The 18,055-nt window shown below is 29.2% G+C and overlaps 1 protein-coding gene across 1 annotated transcript in view; it reads right to left on the bottom strand.

Annotated features, from left to right (window-relative positions):
* LOC136968284 (tyrosine-protein kinase transmembrane receptor Ror2-like) overlaps positions 1-18,055 on the bottom strand; it is an 84,406-nt gene that overhangs the window by 43,771 nt on the left and 22,580 nt on the right. Inside the window, exon 2 of the mRNA XM_067262284.1 lies at positions 2,764-3,039. Coding sequence (XP_067118385.1) covers positions 2,764-3,039 — 276 coding nt within the window. The remainder of the gene's footprint in view (positions 1-2,763; positions 3,040-18,055) is intronic.

The following is an 18,055-nucleotide window of genomic DNA, read 5'->3' as shown; positions in this document are numbered from 1 at the left end:
ATATTGATATTAAATTCCAAACAAGAACTGCTTTTATTTGAATAAAGATTGTGAAGAAGAAGAAGAAGGAATAAAAAACCCAAGCTTCTGAGAAATGCGATTACAGTTCCACTTTACAATTTTCTTATGGTGTACGCAGGAATCATAAATATCGGAGAATATTCAGTCAACAAGACCAAGGTAGGTCACAAATTTGCTTAAGGTTTAAATCAGATTTACTTTCCTCTACTCTAAGATATTGCGACAACCTATCTACTTGCTATACACGATTGTTAGTCGTTTCAGTTGTAATTTATGAGGTATGCTTGCTTAGATACTCTCTAATCTCTTCAAGCATCTTGTTCGACTTACAGGTAACATCACGTATCTTCAGAAGAAGAAGAAAAAAATGAAAAGATAAAAAATGTTTTTGCACAAAAAGCTCACTTCAGCTTCCATAAAGTTAAACACTGGGAGTAAGACTTCTTTGAAGAGTGGCGATCGATTTTTCTTCTTTCTTTTTTATGCGAATAGATTGCATGATAACACATTATATCTTCGTATACATTGTGATGGAAGTTTTATATTAAATACTATTCGAAAAAAAAATCATGTAATCATCGTTATCGATGATCACTACTCTTCGCTTTGATGATGACAGATGGTTGAAATTTTTCATTCTTATGGAGAATGATAATATAGCAGGTATCGTGATATTCCATTTCTTTTCGTGATGTAGTTACTATTATTTTTCAAACAACGACACAGAAAGGCCCTATATCACCCGAAAAAGTGGTATATAAGATTTCTAGTTTTCTGTGATATTTATATATGATGCGAAATTATTCATCGAAAAGCATTAGCAATCCCAAGAGATATTATCCGTATCCGAAAGGTGAGTTAAAGCATGCCACATAAACATGTTTACAAGACTGGAAAAAAAAAAAATGTCTTCTAGTGGAGATGTTCTACTAAAAGTGATTTTACGTACTACTAGAGTTCAAGAAGGCCATTTTCTCATAATAATGATCAATTGTACACCAGAGTTAATGGCATAAAGAACGACTTACGGCTCCATTACTTCAAAGAATGACCAAAGCAGGTACCAAAGTACATTTAGGAAATGTTAAATATAGAGAATAACACTTCATTCGTCGATAAAAGAACGTACAAACTATCCGAGATAGGAATAGTTTATATTACGGGGTTAAATTTTAACAGTTACGAGCTACAGCATATTTCAAACTTTGAATTATGAGGGAACAAAATGACAAATCAAGAATGTAATACAGGAAAAAAATTGCTGTTTCCAATTACCCAATTATAGATAATTAGAATCCTAAGGGAGGCTCGGATTACTTAGATATATGGAGAGTAGTTTAATTTGTGGGATGGATCCTTCATTAATTTCAATGACAGTGTTTCTTTTATATATATATATATAGGCCATCGCTAAATCATGTAATCTACTATTTTATTTTGTAATGAATATTATTAATATTACTAATATAAATTATTTTTATATACTTATAATTTGTTATGTTTATGAATTAAATTTAAGCAAAAGTTTGATATTTATTTAGCCTATACATGTTTCATCATTACTACTATTTGCATTTTATAGTATTTTTTCTTTAAAAAAAAATAATAAAATACACACGATAAAATCTTCCAGATAAACTTTTTTGAGCAGGTGATGAATTTATTTTCCATAAATCTAATATTTTTTTGGACTCTTTCCTGGCTGTGGGCATTAAGAATACCTTTCTTCTTCTTCTTCTTCTTCTAGGCCCATAGTAACGTTGGAAATTTATTCAAAAAATAATATGATAATTTCGAATAAATGTAAACTACTGACTTTAGAAAATCGTACGTTATATTTTTCTCCTGTATAATTACCATCATAACTTAAATTACAGATAATTTTTGTAAATTTGTGGCCATTTATAAGATGATTCTACTTCTGAAAAATCATGATTTAAGTTTACTCTTAATAATGATTAACAACAAAAAGCGAAAAAAATAAAAGAATTTTATTGTAAAGATTTCGATTTAAATAGAAAAATATTTATTCTTTAAATTACTTGTTTGCTGTACTCGAATAATACAAAATTTTCTTAAATAAAAGCGAAACTTAATATATTTTTTAAATATTTAAATTGAATCTTTATAATTTATTAATCATTTTTGTAAACAATGGAAAGGAAAAAAATAATAATTTGTTCATATATTATTAAAAATATACGAATTTATTTTAAGAAGTAGGGACTTAGATACGAATTTTGATGTATTCTGTGTGTAATGGAAGGTTTATTCAACACAAATCTGTAATATTTTCGTAAGATTATGATGTTTTCTTAATTTTGATTTAGTGAGTTCATCCTTACTGTTCAGTGAATATGTTTCCTGTAGCATTTTAGTGATTGTATGAAAAAATCTGTACGTTAAACTGAATAAATTGTTCTACTATTCGAAAAAATAACCAAATGCCTTTTATAAATACTATTCTTAAGCAAATTTAAAGCTTCCGGTTGAAATTTGATACACATATATTGTAATAAGAAGGACGAAATACGAATATACAAAGATATTTTTATTTTTCTGAAAGAAAATTGTCATAAGAATGTCATTTTATAAATCATTATTTTGTAAGGAAATACCTGAACAGATAAGGACATTCTTTCGAAACAACTCATTTATTATTTGTATCTTACAAGCGAAATATGATATTTTATATTTATATGTCTATAACGATATGAATAATATATTAATGTGTTGACTTACCTTCTACTTTGAGACGTACTAGATCCGAATATGCTGCACCTTTTTCATTCCTGGCAATGCACCTATACATTCCATCATCGGCTGGACCGACATTTTCAAGAACTAAAGATCCGTTTTCTAAGATTTTATACGTGGCGTGTCCATTGTGGTGCAAACTTCTTCCGTTTCTGTGCCAGGATATTTGAGGTCGAGGTTCTCCAGTTGTTCCGCACGAAAAAATAACATTGTCGTTCATCACCACTGTCCTGTTTACTGGAGATTCTACAATAACTGGTTCTACAAAAATAATTTACATTTCATATAAAATACTCATTATCTATTTGTTGTGTGTATTTTGAATAAAACACTAAAAAAATATATATTTATTTATTTATTTTTATATGCTCTAAACTAAGATTTAAATAATGTAAACGTGGCATTTACATTATTTCGTTTTTTGCCAGTAGAAAAAGTTAAAAACACTTTTCTGTTTTTAACTTTTAGCAAATATTTTATATTGATTAAACGAGAAAGATCACATCACTTATGTCAGAATGAAAAACCATAGTGGCTGTGGTTCTTTTTTTCTTTCTTTCAACCGATAGCAATAAGTAATATCAGCATCAAAAGAAGAGTTGTTCTAGAGTCAAGTCATTAGACGATGCACTTCTCTTCTGTTTCTGACAGATGTCGATTGATCGTAGAAGTTCTCTGCATTCGATGTGTAGCACGTCTTATTTACGGATGTGATGTGTTAACACATAGCAAGATAGAGAATGGTGTGTAGTTATTGATGTGAAGATTGAGAGAGATGAAAGTGTGTCTTAAAATAACAAATGATAAGAAAAAAGAATCTAATGAACGGCCAACCGGTGTCGAGTTTCTTCCTTTTTAATAAAGAGATATTTTTAGTTAATATCGGTAAAATAAATATTTTATTTTAATAATTTAATATTTACATAATTTGGAGCTAACAAGAAGCAAAGTAATTAAATATTGAAATAAGAAATGCTAACGTGAGAAAATTGATTATTATTTTGCATGAATCAATTTTCTTGCCACAATATTTCTTCTACAAATATAATGTTTAATGGAGTCAAATGTAATGTAAATTTTTAAAAGATTAATAAGAAATTTAATTATTCAGAAGTTTCGTAAACAGATAATAAATTATACTGTCAAAATATCTGTTAGACAACTAAACTGAGAATAGTTCTTATACCGTAAATCTCTAGCAAAAAGTAGCGCATCTCTTATTCCAAATACACAGAAAGCTGACAAAAATGGATGGCTTGTACTTCCTGAAGACGAATTTATATCATCTAAATTTAAAATCTCAAGAGGAAAAGAGCATACTAAAGATCGTGAGTAACTCACGAAATATCTTTGAAATGGTTTTTGATAAATCCGCTTTCACAATTCATCCACCAAGTTGGACTTGCACGGAAATCCAATGTTTGAATATTATTATTCTAGAAAGCAATGGCGGATAAAATTCCAAGAAAAGAAATGATAATTTTACAGTCAACCTCTAGTCGAAATGACATACCAACTTTCCTCCTATCCAGAAGGAAGCATTTCCAATAACTTTGAACATTTATAAAGATGCAGTAGATAAAACATTACCAAAAGTAGTTTCACATTTTGTGTTAACGACTTCCTTTAGTGTACTTTGAATCTGATTACCGACTGTTAAATGTAGATAATGTCTATTTAATTTTGTTTAGTATCATTCTTGCTAGTTGGATTATCAGTAAACGAACATTTACTGTGGAATCTCTTCTCTAATTACTAAAGAAAAACCTTAGCGGTTGGCTATAATAGTTTTTAGACATTCATCTATTCTAATGCTATATCTAGATATGCATGAATGATAATTTAAGATAAGGAAAGTACTTTCTACATGGGAAATACTTCATAAATTATTCACAAAAGTAATGCTTTGTCGAGACATTAGTATTTTTTAGGTCCTACTTGAAAAATACTTCCAAACATTTCTCAACTATCATAGACTAATATTAAATATCAAATTATTATTAAATTAATAGTAAAATGTTTTATTTTTCTAGTAAAATTTGTACAGACTCTGACAGTTCCTCCATTGCTTATTGTTGCAACTCTTCGATTTTGAAAAAGAAAAGAAAATTTCCTTTGGGATAGAATCTTGCTATATTTGGAACAATACGATTTTTTTCCAATACGAAGGCCTTAGTATTTTTTCTCTCTTATCTAATAAATACTTTATTTTAAATTCTAAAAAAATCTAATAAACTAAAACTTTGACATTCGTTTATCCCGAAAACGGGTTGTTTCTATCACTTTTCTATTTACTATTCATTGGAAAACTTTTATTATTGCATTATTTACGAAAGTTTTATTCGGTGTTGAAATTTTTGCATTTTTACAACAGATCGAAGGTCGCCTTAGGAAGTTTTATGACGTATATATTATGTTTTGCCAAAGGCAATCGCGTATTGTATTTTGCAATAAAGAAATCTTTGTAAGAATAATGTATGATAATAAAATTCTCATTAAATTCATTTAACTTTTTTCCCTAGAATTTTCTAAATTGTCTAACGTAAATATTATTTTGTTAAATAAGATTGTAGATTTATGAAACGAAATTATATAAATAAACTAATATTAAAAATGAACGAAAGAATTTTTCTTCTCCACAACTATCACCAAGAAATATCCTTTTATTCTTCAAAATTCACGAATACTTATCGAGTTTTAATATCTTATAAATTACAGTATATTACGTAAAATTATCTCGTATTACTTTCCAGAATTCCATTAAGTCTTTTAAATAAATGTAATAAAATTGCATTTAAAAAAAACGCAATTTAAATTCTAATATAATTAATTAAATTTTTAAGTTTTATTTAATAAAAGTTTGCTTCAGATTTTAAAATGTAAATTAAAACTTACTTTAAAAAAGAAAAAAATCAAAATTTTTAGTAGAAATAACAAATTGTTTAAAAAGTATTGTGACGTAGAATTTCTTTTATCTCAAGTGTATTTGAATTAATATATTATCGTTGTAATTTTACATTTTTTGCATCAAAAACTGTATTATTTATTTTAAAAAGCAAATATTATCTCTTCGTACAGATATTTTTCCTTTAAACAATCATTTTTCCTCTTTATATGTTGAATACAAACACATTTACACAATCTTTTTCGGTGTTTTTTTTTTTTTTTTTTGTTTGTTTCTTACGAAAAGTAATTTCGATGAAACTCACCATTCATTCTTCAAGTTTATTTGTCTTATTCCTAAGATAATTCATTTCTTTCGTGTAATATTTATTATAATCACGTCTTTATTTATAAAAATTCTTTTTCTGTACAGCACCTTGCATTTTTCTCCTGTCGTTTATTATTTACTTTAATTAATGTTAATTTCCACTCTTAATTATAATTCCGCTGTAATTTATAACTTTATATATAATTCTTTAATAGTAACGCTAAATCTGATACTCGGATGCTAAAATGTAGAATTAAATGTTAAAAAATAAATAATATTTTCTATCTATTTTAGCATTGTTTTTCTACGTTTCACTGAAGCGAAAATCCCATTCATACCGATCTTTTCTGTATAAGATATTTTAATTTAGTATTTATAAAATTTATTTACGTCATGCCCTATTAGTTAATGCATTGTATCAAGAAGAAATCAATAAAATATCGATATAAATATTTTTGGAATTTAATTTTCCAAGAACCATAAACGATTTAGGATGTTTTTATTAAATTTATCAATATATTTAAGTTATGAAATGTTCGAAGGAATTCTTCTTCTTCTTCTTCTCCCCGTATTGATCGATCAAAAATGCGATATATGAAAAAATATGACTGTGTTATAAGTGTTATAACACAACTGTAACGCATAAATTTCTGCTATACAAACTTTTCCAAAGATTTTACTTAAAACGTTAGTCATACTTTCGGTTTTCGAACAGAAAATAATTGATATTATGGAATTTATCATACAGAAAAATGTTTCATAAATACAAGATAAATACAGCTTTATTGAGCATCGAAGAAATAAAACCTAGCTATAAATATAACGTTAATATTAAATTTTATTAACATTAAAAGATAACAATTGCATATTGCCATTATTATTAACCTTTAATGCCAATAAAACTGGGAAAATTTCATCACATGGACTTCGTAACAAACAATAATATGATTCCTATAATATAATAGTGTATCAGACGTTGCTTTATTGCTATTATATTCCGTCCGATCTCTTCTCGACGATAATTCAATCAGTATAAAGCTTGGGGTATAAGAACAAAACTCAACGTAATAATAGAATTATGGGTTATATATTATATTCTTATCCTATTTTAGTTTTCCATAAAAATCCCTTCTAGTAATTCCTTTATAAATAAAACTTCAGTATTGCTTCTATTAATAATTCTATGTATTTACCATTACTTAATTGGAAGTTTTCAAAAGATCTTTTGTTTTGCTGTACGGTAAAGCAATGAAGATCAGAGATATTATCCATAAAGAACGGATCATATTCCCTTATCGAAAACGTATTTTATTTTTAACAATGATAAATCTAGAATTTCGATATTTGCATTTTCTGTGCCTTTCTAAAAATCTTTGATGGTTGGTTGTTTAGGGCTTTATGACAGTCTAAATTGCACAATGGGTTATATATATATATATCGGAAGGCCTGAGGGAATATTCAACCACCTGAGACCGGTCGTAGTGGGGATGACAGAAGGAAATAGAAGAATAGGGATCAACTGGTATCGATTCTAGATCCTTCTGAAGGAATATCACAGTGATGCCATTCGGTTAACCAACTAAAAATTTTGAAAGCATCAACCTTAAGTTTATTTCACACGAACTTAAAGACGGTTCTTTCTATATCAAAATCTGTGTTTGATTGCAAACTGAGATGAAACTATTCGTACTTATTCGATCTTTTTATATATATATATGTTTCTGCTTAATGATAAATTTGTTCTCTATCATTCATCGATTTTTTAAAAGTATATTAACTCCTTTACATTCGAAAGTTTCTTATTCGAGAGACTAAATTATCCACTATTACAATATCCACTAAAATATAATAGTTTCTCACAATTTTATATTGGCATTACAGATGCCGCAATTAGTGTAATTAGATTTAGAGATTATAATTTTTAAAAGTGTGTTCGTAAATATTTCATTTTTACGAGAAGGAACGGTGATGATTAATTTAAAAAACTACAGCACCATAGAAATGAAAATGTCAATGCTTTAGTAATCAATTTATTAATGAAATTTCTAAAAATGGAAGTTTGAGAGATTTTTTTAAAAATAACTTAGACGACAGAAAACTTTATTCCTCACTTCAACAGTTCTAGTGAAAGAATGTTAAGAAGAGAGGAATCAGAATGAACTCAATTGTGGATAAAAGAATAAGCTTTATAAAGCGAAACAATTTTCAAGAACAAACAGAACAGCTATCAAGAAAACGAAAAACAGTGTAAGTGAATAGAACTGATTCTTATCAAATTTAGAATTTTTCCTACAGAGTATTGCAATTGTTCATTTTTACTTGGATTGATTGAAGGACGTAAGAGTGATGAATTGGACTTTGCTAAACCAGTTAACTATTTCGAAAGAATAATGGCATTAAGAGGTTTTCTTTTTTCAATTCGTTATTCAATTAAGCTTCTAGAATATTTGCTGTCATATATTTGGAGATCTTAAAGTTATTTTTTAAATTTATATTGATAGTAAAAAACGACGGAAAGAATATAAACAAATGAAGCGAAATATATTGTAAAAATGCACCGATATTCGGGGAAAAAATCTATACTTTAGAAATTGGTATATATGTATATTTTAAATTTACATCAACATTTTAGTATAGCCTTATAATATAATTTTAATTGCACATATTGCATGCACAAATGCATTTGATGCAAGTTTCTTTCATCTCTGTTCAGGTTTCTAAGTTTCAGAATATTTTTAGTTAATTTTACATTAATTTCTTTCTTATAGCTCAAGATAACTTTTTCGTTGCCATTAAATGACAAATTATTTTTATAATCTATCACAAAACTTACGTGAATATGGATTCATTGGCAAAAAGTTATGGTCATGGTAATAAGTGATTACAATATCATAGCAAAGGAGAAGCAACTTTCAAACTATGGTACAATTTAAACGAACCTTTGATACTTTGTAGCACTCCCTCGTGCCTGGATACATGAGGCGATCGGGTATGCAGGCAGCATATACCCAACAGAATTGTCCACACGTGTTACAACTGCAGCTCCAAATCCTTCACACTTACGGATGGCCAAAGTTGGCATCCCATCTAGTCCATAAATGCTCAATGGGTGACCAATCTGGAAAGTAGACAGACCAAGGAAGTCTGGCAACTGGCAACATTCCTAGGAAACTCTAGCTGTGTGCGTCCGAGCATTCTCTTGTATGAAAATGGCTATCTAAAAGACGTGACATAAAAGGCAACATGTAAGGCGGCAGGATTTCCTGAATGTCGTACCATCAATGTCTCTCAAACCACTACTAGAGGCGGCAGACTTTCATACAAGTTGACTCCTCAGACCGGCATGCCAGCAGTGCGGGTAGTGTGCCGTTCAACAATAAAGGATATTGAAGTGTTCACTAGTGGCTCTAACGCGGTGGTCGTTCGTTTCCAACAGAACCGTGATTCGTCACTAAAGACACGCTTCTACTCTATAGCAGTCCATGCTTTTCTGTCATGGCACCTCTGTACAAAGTTAGGGCTCATAGCAGTCGCCGAGCATACAAATTTTCCTATGCTAGTCGTCTACCAATGGTTCGGAAAGAAACAGTTTCGTAGCGAGGCTTCCGCATGTCTCTGGAGGTGGGAAAAAACGCCGTTGGAGATGTTCGCGCTTGTCTCACGATCATCTCTTCTGATGATGCTCTGGGACTTTCAAAGCTTAGCCGTCGTGTGTGTCCTAACATATCCAATTCCCCCAACACTTCACAGGCAGGTCAGAACGGTCCGGATAACAGACAATTCAGTGAAACTGCCTTTGTGCTTCCTCAGAAACCTCAAACTTCGTCAGCTGTGCGTAATGTCTTTGATTGCATCGTCCAGACATTGTTGACGTCGAGGATTCCAAACAAAAGGTATTAAAAATTGAACACAATGAGCCTCTGCGAGCCTTTTTATAAGATACTGGGCGTAGCATTCTGATGAAATTACCTAACAAACAACCGGATCACAACTACAATCATTTACATACCTGTCTGATATGCCATGTTTTTTTCGGTCAACGATATTAATTCCCAAAAATTTCGATAGTATTTATAAAAATATTTAAAATGAAATGAGCATATTATAATTGACTTTAATGAACACAAATTAGTTTTAAAATAATCTGTTAATGTTAATATTTTGTAATAATAAAGCAGGAAAATAATTCTCTCGTTCTACCAGCATTCAGTTTATACTGAATGCAAAATAATCATTCAAAATCAAATACAGAAAATGATAAAACCATTACAATTCGTAACACTATTTTTACTTCAGTTTCATATCAGTTCTTTGATAATCTTCACTATTTTAAGCTTTTTGTTGACTATTCAATTCATCCCTAATGTCAATACGATTCTTTCTCGGAATCAACACCAAATCGTTCATTCGCTGCAGATTTTATAAATTCAACTTGTCGCAATCTACCATCTACTGAATGGTTTACTCTATTCGGTAGAATGGGGCGAGATATTCAATAGGATATTCTGTGAATGGAGTGAGGTTCACGCCATTCATACATTCTTCTGTATATTCACTGAACCTTTACTGATGATTCCATTAATTCTATAGGGATAAAATATACAAATACAAATTGTTTATCTATATAAATGTATTTCATCTGCTGTTATTTTTATACGTAGATATAAAATATGGGAAATATTGTAAATATTATAATAAATATTGTTATATGTAAATAGTAGTATTATCGTCACATTTTTTAATTTAATTATAAAATAAAATTACATAAAAATAACGTACTGTAAATACCTTTTATGTAAAATAATAGTATAATAGTTTTAATTAATATTAATTTCTGAAGAATGAGAGCAAAAGAATAATGAATACATTAAAAATCGATGCAATTGAAAAGAAGAAAAAAAATCGAATTTTCTCTATAACTAATTATGCAAATTATTTTACGAAAATACTAAATACTGTTTTGTAATTATTTTATTCATTATTTAAAAGCAGCCAGCGCATTTTCTTTGAAATTTACATTCGAGTGTATTGATCTAAGTCGAGTATGATAATAAAAGTTATAGATGACAGGTGTCGCATTTCGATGGTGTGATTGGTACTAGGAGAGCGGTGGTCATGTTTGACTCTGATTGCTTCTTGTAATCACGTCTTCTTTCAAATATAAAGAGGAGGACATTTCTCAAGATTTAAAAGATCAGGTGAAGTCGAGCAAAACTTTGGCTATAGCAGCTGTGGTCTTAGATATCGTGTGTAATATATCGACATAAAAATATTAGTTATTAATGTAATTATCTATCAACTCACCAGAGTACATTTAATAATTGATTTTATGAACCATCTTTACAAGAAAGTTACAAATTAATTTTGTTGCCGAGTAGAAATTCTTAACTTTTTCCCTCTAATCTGTTCTAATGTGTGTTAAATAATTAATTAATGTTTTTAATTCTGTATTTTCGCATTAAAAAGAAATAATCAAGTGTAATTTAAGATTCTATTTTCCTTTCCTAAACTTTACTTGGTACCTAAAACCATCACATATGGGTCCAAATTCACTCGTTTGTGTTTGTTAATGTTCTCTTCAACTTGAGCATTTTCAATTACGAAGCTTCAAAGTAATGAATTTTTAATTATTTTCGCCCACAGGCTAACTTTCAACTTTTCTCTAATTTTCTTTCTCGTCCTCATTAATAAGATCCGTTTATCGACATAAGAAAAAAATTAAATCCTAAAACACTAGCTAAAATTTAATTAGAAGTTTTTAAAACTCTTAAAGACTTTTATAAATATTACATATTAATCTTGAAAACACCAACATTACTATTTAAGTACGTGTGAAAGATTAAGCATATTTTCGCGGTTTTGGGTATGGTCCAGAAAATTCTTCGAAATGTTACTTTTTTATTATTACGGAGATGATGTTTTTATACTAATGCACAGAATAATATTAATCAGTAAATATATAAACTATTTTAAATAAATAATTTGCTTCGTAAGAGAGTGTTAAAAGGATGGTGTTATCATCTTATTTTATCACAAAAGTATCTGTTGTTCTGTCCATAGATGTAGATAAGAACCGTTTACTCGAACATTATGGACGACTTTAATGACGTACTAATAACAGTTGAGAGCCCTGAGGGGGTCTTCTCCTGGATTCCATTATGCAGCCTTCGCTCAGTATTAATCACGTGACAGTGTATATAAAGAGAGGGATGGAAAGAGAACGCGAGTCTCAATGGCTGTGTAATGGAACGTGGAATACGACAAGCAAGGTACAGATTTATTGGTCTCCATACCTCAGGCACTTTACCTGGCGCGACTAGCCGATCTCTAGTACATGTGCTCTCCTGGTATAGGTCTAATCAATCCGGAGAAGACGTGTTTGTTGAGTGTAAAAACTAGCACATTGCGGCTGCGAAAACTACCTTTTATACGATGACGATACGTAATTCTACTCTGTTTGTTCATCAAATACTTTTCACGACTCGTGCTAAGGTTCTTTTTTCATCTTTCTGATATAAAGTAATGAAATCAAGAAAAATTATTTTAGAAAAAAAATCGGAATTCACCACCAACTCCTTCCATCAGGTAACGTTTGTTCGACGCTTATATAAACTTACATGAACGAAAATCATGTTAATTTTTAATTTAAAATAAAATAATTATATTTTAAACAGAAAAATTAAAAAAATAAAACTTATTACGACATATTTTGCATACGATATTTGAGTTAAATAGCATTGCATGCTGTTAAACAGAACTTATTTTAAATGCCACTCACTGAAACTATACAATCCATATTTAATGCAAACTATATTAACGATTTACCTTTATTTTTATATTAATTTATGTAAATTTGCAAGCTTTATGAAACGATATTTAATGAATTCGAGATTTTATCCAGTTTATACTTACGTATTGATAAATTTTAGCCTTTGATAGATTAATGACGAAACTTCTTGACTCTGCCGTCTCATTGCTGATAAATTTTATGTGCCGTATCAGAAATACGTCATCAGGATTAGGCGACGTATCTGATGACGTATAATCAGTAGCAGTTAACACAAGATGTTACCTTTCGTCTAACCTCCGTTATTTTTATATTTTCATGTATAAGACATGAGGTCATTTCTGAAACCTTTACTAGACCTACTAGCTGCATGATGTTTCATTTCTGACATAAAAAAACATTTAACATCATATATTACCGTCGAAGATATTATTAAAAACAATCCATCCAAATCTTTCATGATATTTTATATAATTTTGATTTCTTTAATTAATAATACATTTTAAAACAATAAAAACACATCAAAGAATCATATATATATTTAAAAACTATATAAAATATTAAAAGATATTAATTTATTATTCTGATTTTATTTATTTATTTTTCTCTGAAAAAAAATTAAATAAAGGAAGACAGTGGACAAAATTTTGCGTAGTCTACTTAATTTATTTTTTTTTTTTTTTTTTTACGTTTCACTGAATAAATTTATCAAATATATTAAATGATTTTTGAATAAAATTCATCTTCAAACATAAAATGTACGATTTAAAGATTAAACTCATTACTACTCTTTCCGTTGTTTTTCCCCCTTATTTTCTTTTTTCTTGATTTTATCATTCTAACTAATGGAATCAGTTAAAGAAAGGAGGCGCCGGAGCATCCCTAACTTCGATTGATGCTGTTAGATGTAAAACGGGTAAAACGGTTTAATTTTTCATCATAAAAGTAGATTGTCGCCAAATCTTCTAAATTGGGAAGAATAACAAAATAATTTTGAATACGTATGTTTAAAATTAATTTCCTACTTAAGTTTTACTTAGAAAATTGTAAGATGCGATTTGTACTATTAGTTACGTTAATTCGATAATTCTTCTAACCCCTTTTTTCTCAACAAATTACTTAACATCGTACTCATTTTTAATTAGTCACATTTGCACGACATTAAAAACTGGATAAGATCGTGATTTATCATCATGTTCGTCAATCTGTCTATTCTTCTTCGTAATGAACTTGACTGATGAACATGATGATGCATCATTTTCATCAGTTCTCTAAAAATGCGAGAGGTTAGCCCGCGGCATTACAAAACAATAACGTATTTTGATTAATGAATAATTTTTTGATCGATCCTCCAGGGTGAAACGTAAATGATCGTAAAAGAAAGAATTATATATACATAATAATTTAGTTACAGGAGATACATTATAGGATATACAATTTAGGCATTTCGTTAGATATACCCCCCTATTAAATTTAATTAATTTATATAATTAGAAAGCTTTCGTATATACAGTAGAGCGTCGATAAGTGGAACGTCGGTAAGTGGAATGGCCGGAAAGTGGAACGATTTTCAGTCGGACTGTGTCGTGCTGAATCGAATGTTTTTGATACTAAATTTACTTCTAAAGTATAATTTTCATGTTTTTTATATTCTTTAATATATTTATTTTGTTTGTACAAAATGCAGAAATAATTTTTAACGATACGATAGCCTCGATGATTATTATAAAAATTTTCGTTAGGCTTAAAATCGACGAAAATTCAACGCGAAGCGACACGCAACGGAGAAAAATTTGAACATCGGACAGGTTAATGTATTTTTTCGTACAAAGTCGGAAACTGGAACAAATCATTAACTGGAAGGACCCCAGTCCCCAATTGGTTCCACTTATCGACGCTCTACTGTATATATTAAATTATTTTAAAAAGAAAGCTTATAATTAACGTATAGCCTATAATAAAATACGGAATTTTTTAAAGGTGATTGTAACGTTCAAAAATTAATATTGTTTACTTGATCTTCAAGCATGTTTTAACTTAGTGAATGAAGTCATTCATATTTTAAAAGATTCTATTCAGATAAGATTTTTCTAAATGCAGCAAACAGTAGGAAATTTAGACACGCAAATACTCTATTTAGTTATCTTCAAAAATTGTCTTTTCAATCCAAACATGGTTTAACCGTCTCTAATCGTTTAGTTGCATGTTTATTATCAACTATTAAACGTGAACTTCTCTTATGTATACTCCATTTAGTCAATTTTTCTCGGAATAAAGAATAAAGTTAAACAACTTGTAGATTCTGATAACAATAATAATAATAATAATAATAAAGTAAGTATTATTGTAGAAGTGATGATAAAGTTCTATTTTTAGATAACCAATTGTACATCGTTTAAACACTTTTTACGACGTTATTTAAAAAAAAAATAATGATAATAATCCACTTATTGAAATAACGATAATTTTATCTCGTTTTCAAACAATAAAAAGCATAGTTTATTAAATTTGCAGACAGGATGTAATATAATAATATATAAAATGGTTATTTATGATTGTTAAGTAATATTATAATTAAGTATTCGCTTAAAATATAATAAAATATTATTATTTGAACGTTTAAATTTGTCGTACAACATGTTACGACTTTCACAGTAAATTCTATTTAAATCGCTAGATGGCACTACTAGTATACGAACTTAACAATACATTAAACAAAGGCATTAATCAGGAAACAAATATAGAATGCAGTAGTTTCGTATATTTATGGGACAACACATATACTCATTTCTTCCTTATAAAAAATTAATTTAACATATCAAAATTAATAATTTATTTAAATATTTATATTTAAACTTAAACGAACTAAATACAAACAGAACATTCTTAAGATATTCTTTTATTTATATGACCTTTACCGCATAGGAAATGATGCGTTATATCGTCCCACGTTAAAAAGATTGCAAAATACATAAAGCGTCAAATCGTAACTTATACTCGGGATTAATAAAAGTGTGAAATAAACAACTGCAAGTAAACAATGGTTAATTGACCGGATATGTATGTTATATAAATATTCAACAAGTAAACAAAAAGTAGATTAAGTGTAATAGTGGCTTTAAGTAATATTAAAATTCAAAAAATTATGTTAATACATTGTAAATTAATGTAAATTTACAAAATATTCGACAAACGACGTCTGTATTTTTTTTCCACGTAATTAATAATTATTTCAAAACATAAAAACTTGTTAAAAGATTAACCTATATTTGCCGATATTTTGTCCCGACTTAATATCATTATCGAACACGTTATCGCTTAAAGCCTAGAAAAGTAATTTTTTTGCCCTCGTTCCATGGTAGAAAATTAAATTTACTTACTTTATTTAATAAATAATCGCAAATTGATTCTGTAATCGATTAGTGCTAAATGCTACCAAACCACTTAGAAAAACCAAAGGTATATAAAACTCTAAGAAACTCATTCCGATCACATATCTATCTTATAAGAAAAATATATAAAAAATAATAATAACAATTCGGTAGAGTACACCAGGAAAAAAAAAAAAACAGTCTTCCATTTGGCAAGTGTAAAGTTACCGTGTGGGAAAATATTGAAGTTCAATTTAATTTCTGAACTCTTCTAAGCTTAAATAAAATGAAAAAAAAAAAGATGGAGGACGTGGAAGTGGAGTAGTCTGAGTTGAGTTATGACAACAACCGCTGTCACCTTGCACATCGAGCTCAGGCTGCTAACCAAGGGCTTTTCCAACTATAGCGCGTGAGATTCCATCCGCCACTAGTACGCGACGTCACACGGGCCTCACGCGCTATGCCTGTTTCTTGTAGCCCCCCTCCGATTTATCGGAGGGCCCTGCTGGGGCCTTTTAATGGTTCTTGTCTCAGACCTTCCCAGGAGGCATGAGTAACCAGGTACTCGTTTGTTTCTCCTCAGTGCAAGCATCACCACCACGTCACAACGTTAAACGTACCCGACACTATATATATCACGCTTCCTGTCGTCGAGCTTCTCGTTGGTGTGGTTAACTTTGATTATCAATCGTGTGACGTGGCGCGTGTTAATTTGACTTCTCTCTATAAATTTAGTCACGTATTCGGTAGCATATTTAAATTTCTCAAAATCTTTTCCGAAAAGTTTACCGTTCTCGTCGTAATGGCTACCTAATCGATATATTCCGAACACGTCGAATAAAGTCAACTTTCGTGATTAGACGTCGATGGAACATCTCGTATGGCGTCAGTTACTTTCGTTAAAGTATAAAAAAGTTCTTTCTACTTTTTTAAACTTTTAATAGTTATTATTTTTATAAAAATTGTTGCAAAATAAGTACATAAATAAATGCTAATCTTGTGTTCGATATGACTTTAAAAACGTCACTCAATTAATAATTTTACATCTATCGATATATTATTGATATAAAATCGATAGGAAAAATCTCGTTCCAGGCTTTAGTGGACCACCCAGGACGAGATTACAAGTAGATATCCCGGACATGCACGGTTCCACATGAGGATATTAAGAATATAAAAGAGGAGCCAACAAGACCAAATCTTATGTTGTAATAGGCTTATCTAAAGGCAGATCGAATGGCACGTGGCTCGTAACATCTGTTTTGCCAGTCGGAACTCAATGTTTTTCCTCAAACACATACAAAGATAAACAAAGTATATTTCCCCCTACTTTTTAAGAATTAAACCGCAATGGGTTACTTGATGAATATATTTATATTTATTCACTTCAACACATAAATATTTAAAATATTTATTTTTTTAAACATTTGTAATTATTAATATTATATTTACAGTATAACAAAATTTCGAATATATTATATATTCTGACTAATATGTTATAAATTTTTAATAGTTTCTAATAAAGAAATCAATAGTGACTATGATAAATTTTCCTTAAATATAATAAAATTCGATATTCTTATTACATAAAATCGGAATTAATCATTTTGACAGGAACTTAATAGTTTGACTGAAGTATTGCAAGGAACTAATAAATCACATAAGTATCAATGAATGTAGCGGGTGATATTTCGATTTTTTTTTTCTTTACAGAGAGGGGAAAAAATAGCCAAAGTAAATTACCCTGTTAATTTAATGATTATTGATTTTGATATATGATAAAACGTTATATATATATATATTAAATTTCGAATTTCATCTATCATGGGAGCTTCCCAAAATGACATTGAATAAGATCAGATTCTGCAGACGAGACGGCAGACAATACAGTAGGAAAAAAAATAGTT

The sequence above is a fragment of the Centruroides vittatus genome, unplaced genomic scaffold (assembly GCF_030686945.1).
Source record: "Centruroides vittatus isolate TY-2023 unplaced genomic scaffold, ASM3068694v2 contig_1427, whole genome shotgun sequence".
Taxonomy (NCBI): domain Eukaryota; kingdom Metazoa; phylum Arthropoda; class Arachnida; order Scorpiones; family Buthidae; genus Centruroides; species Centruroides vittatus.
The sequence above is the reverse complement of the archived record's forward strand: the minus strand, read 5'-3'. Positions and strand labels throughout refer to the sequence as shown.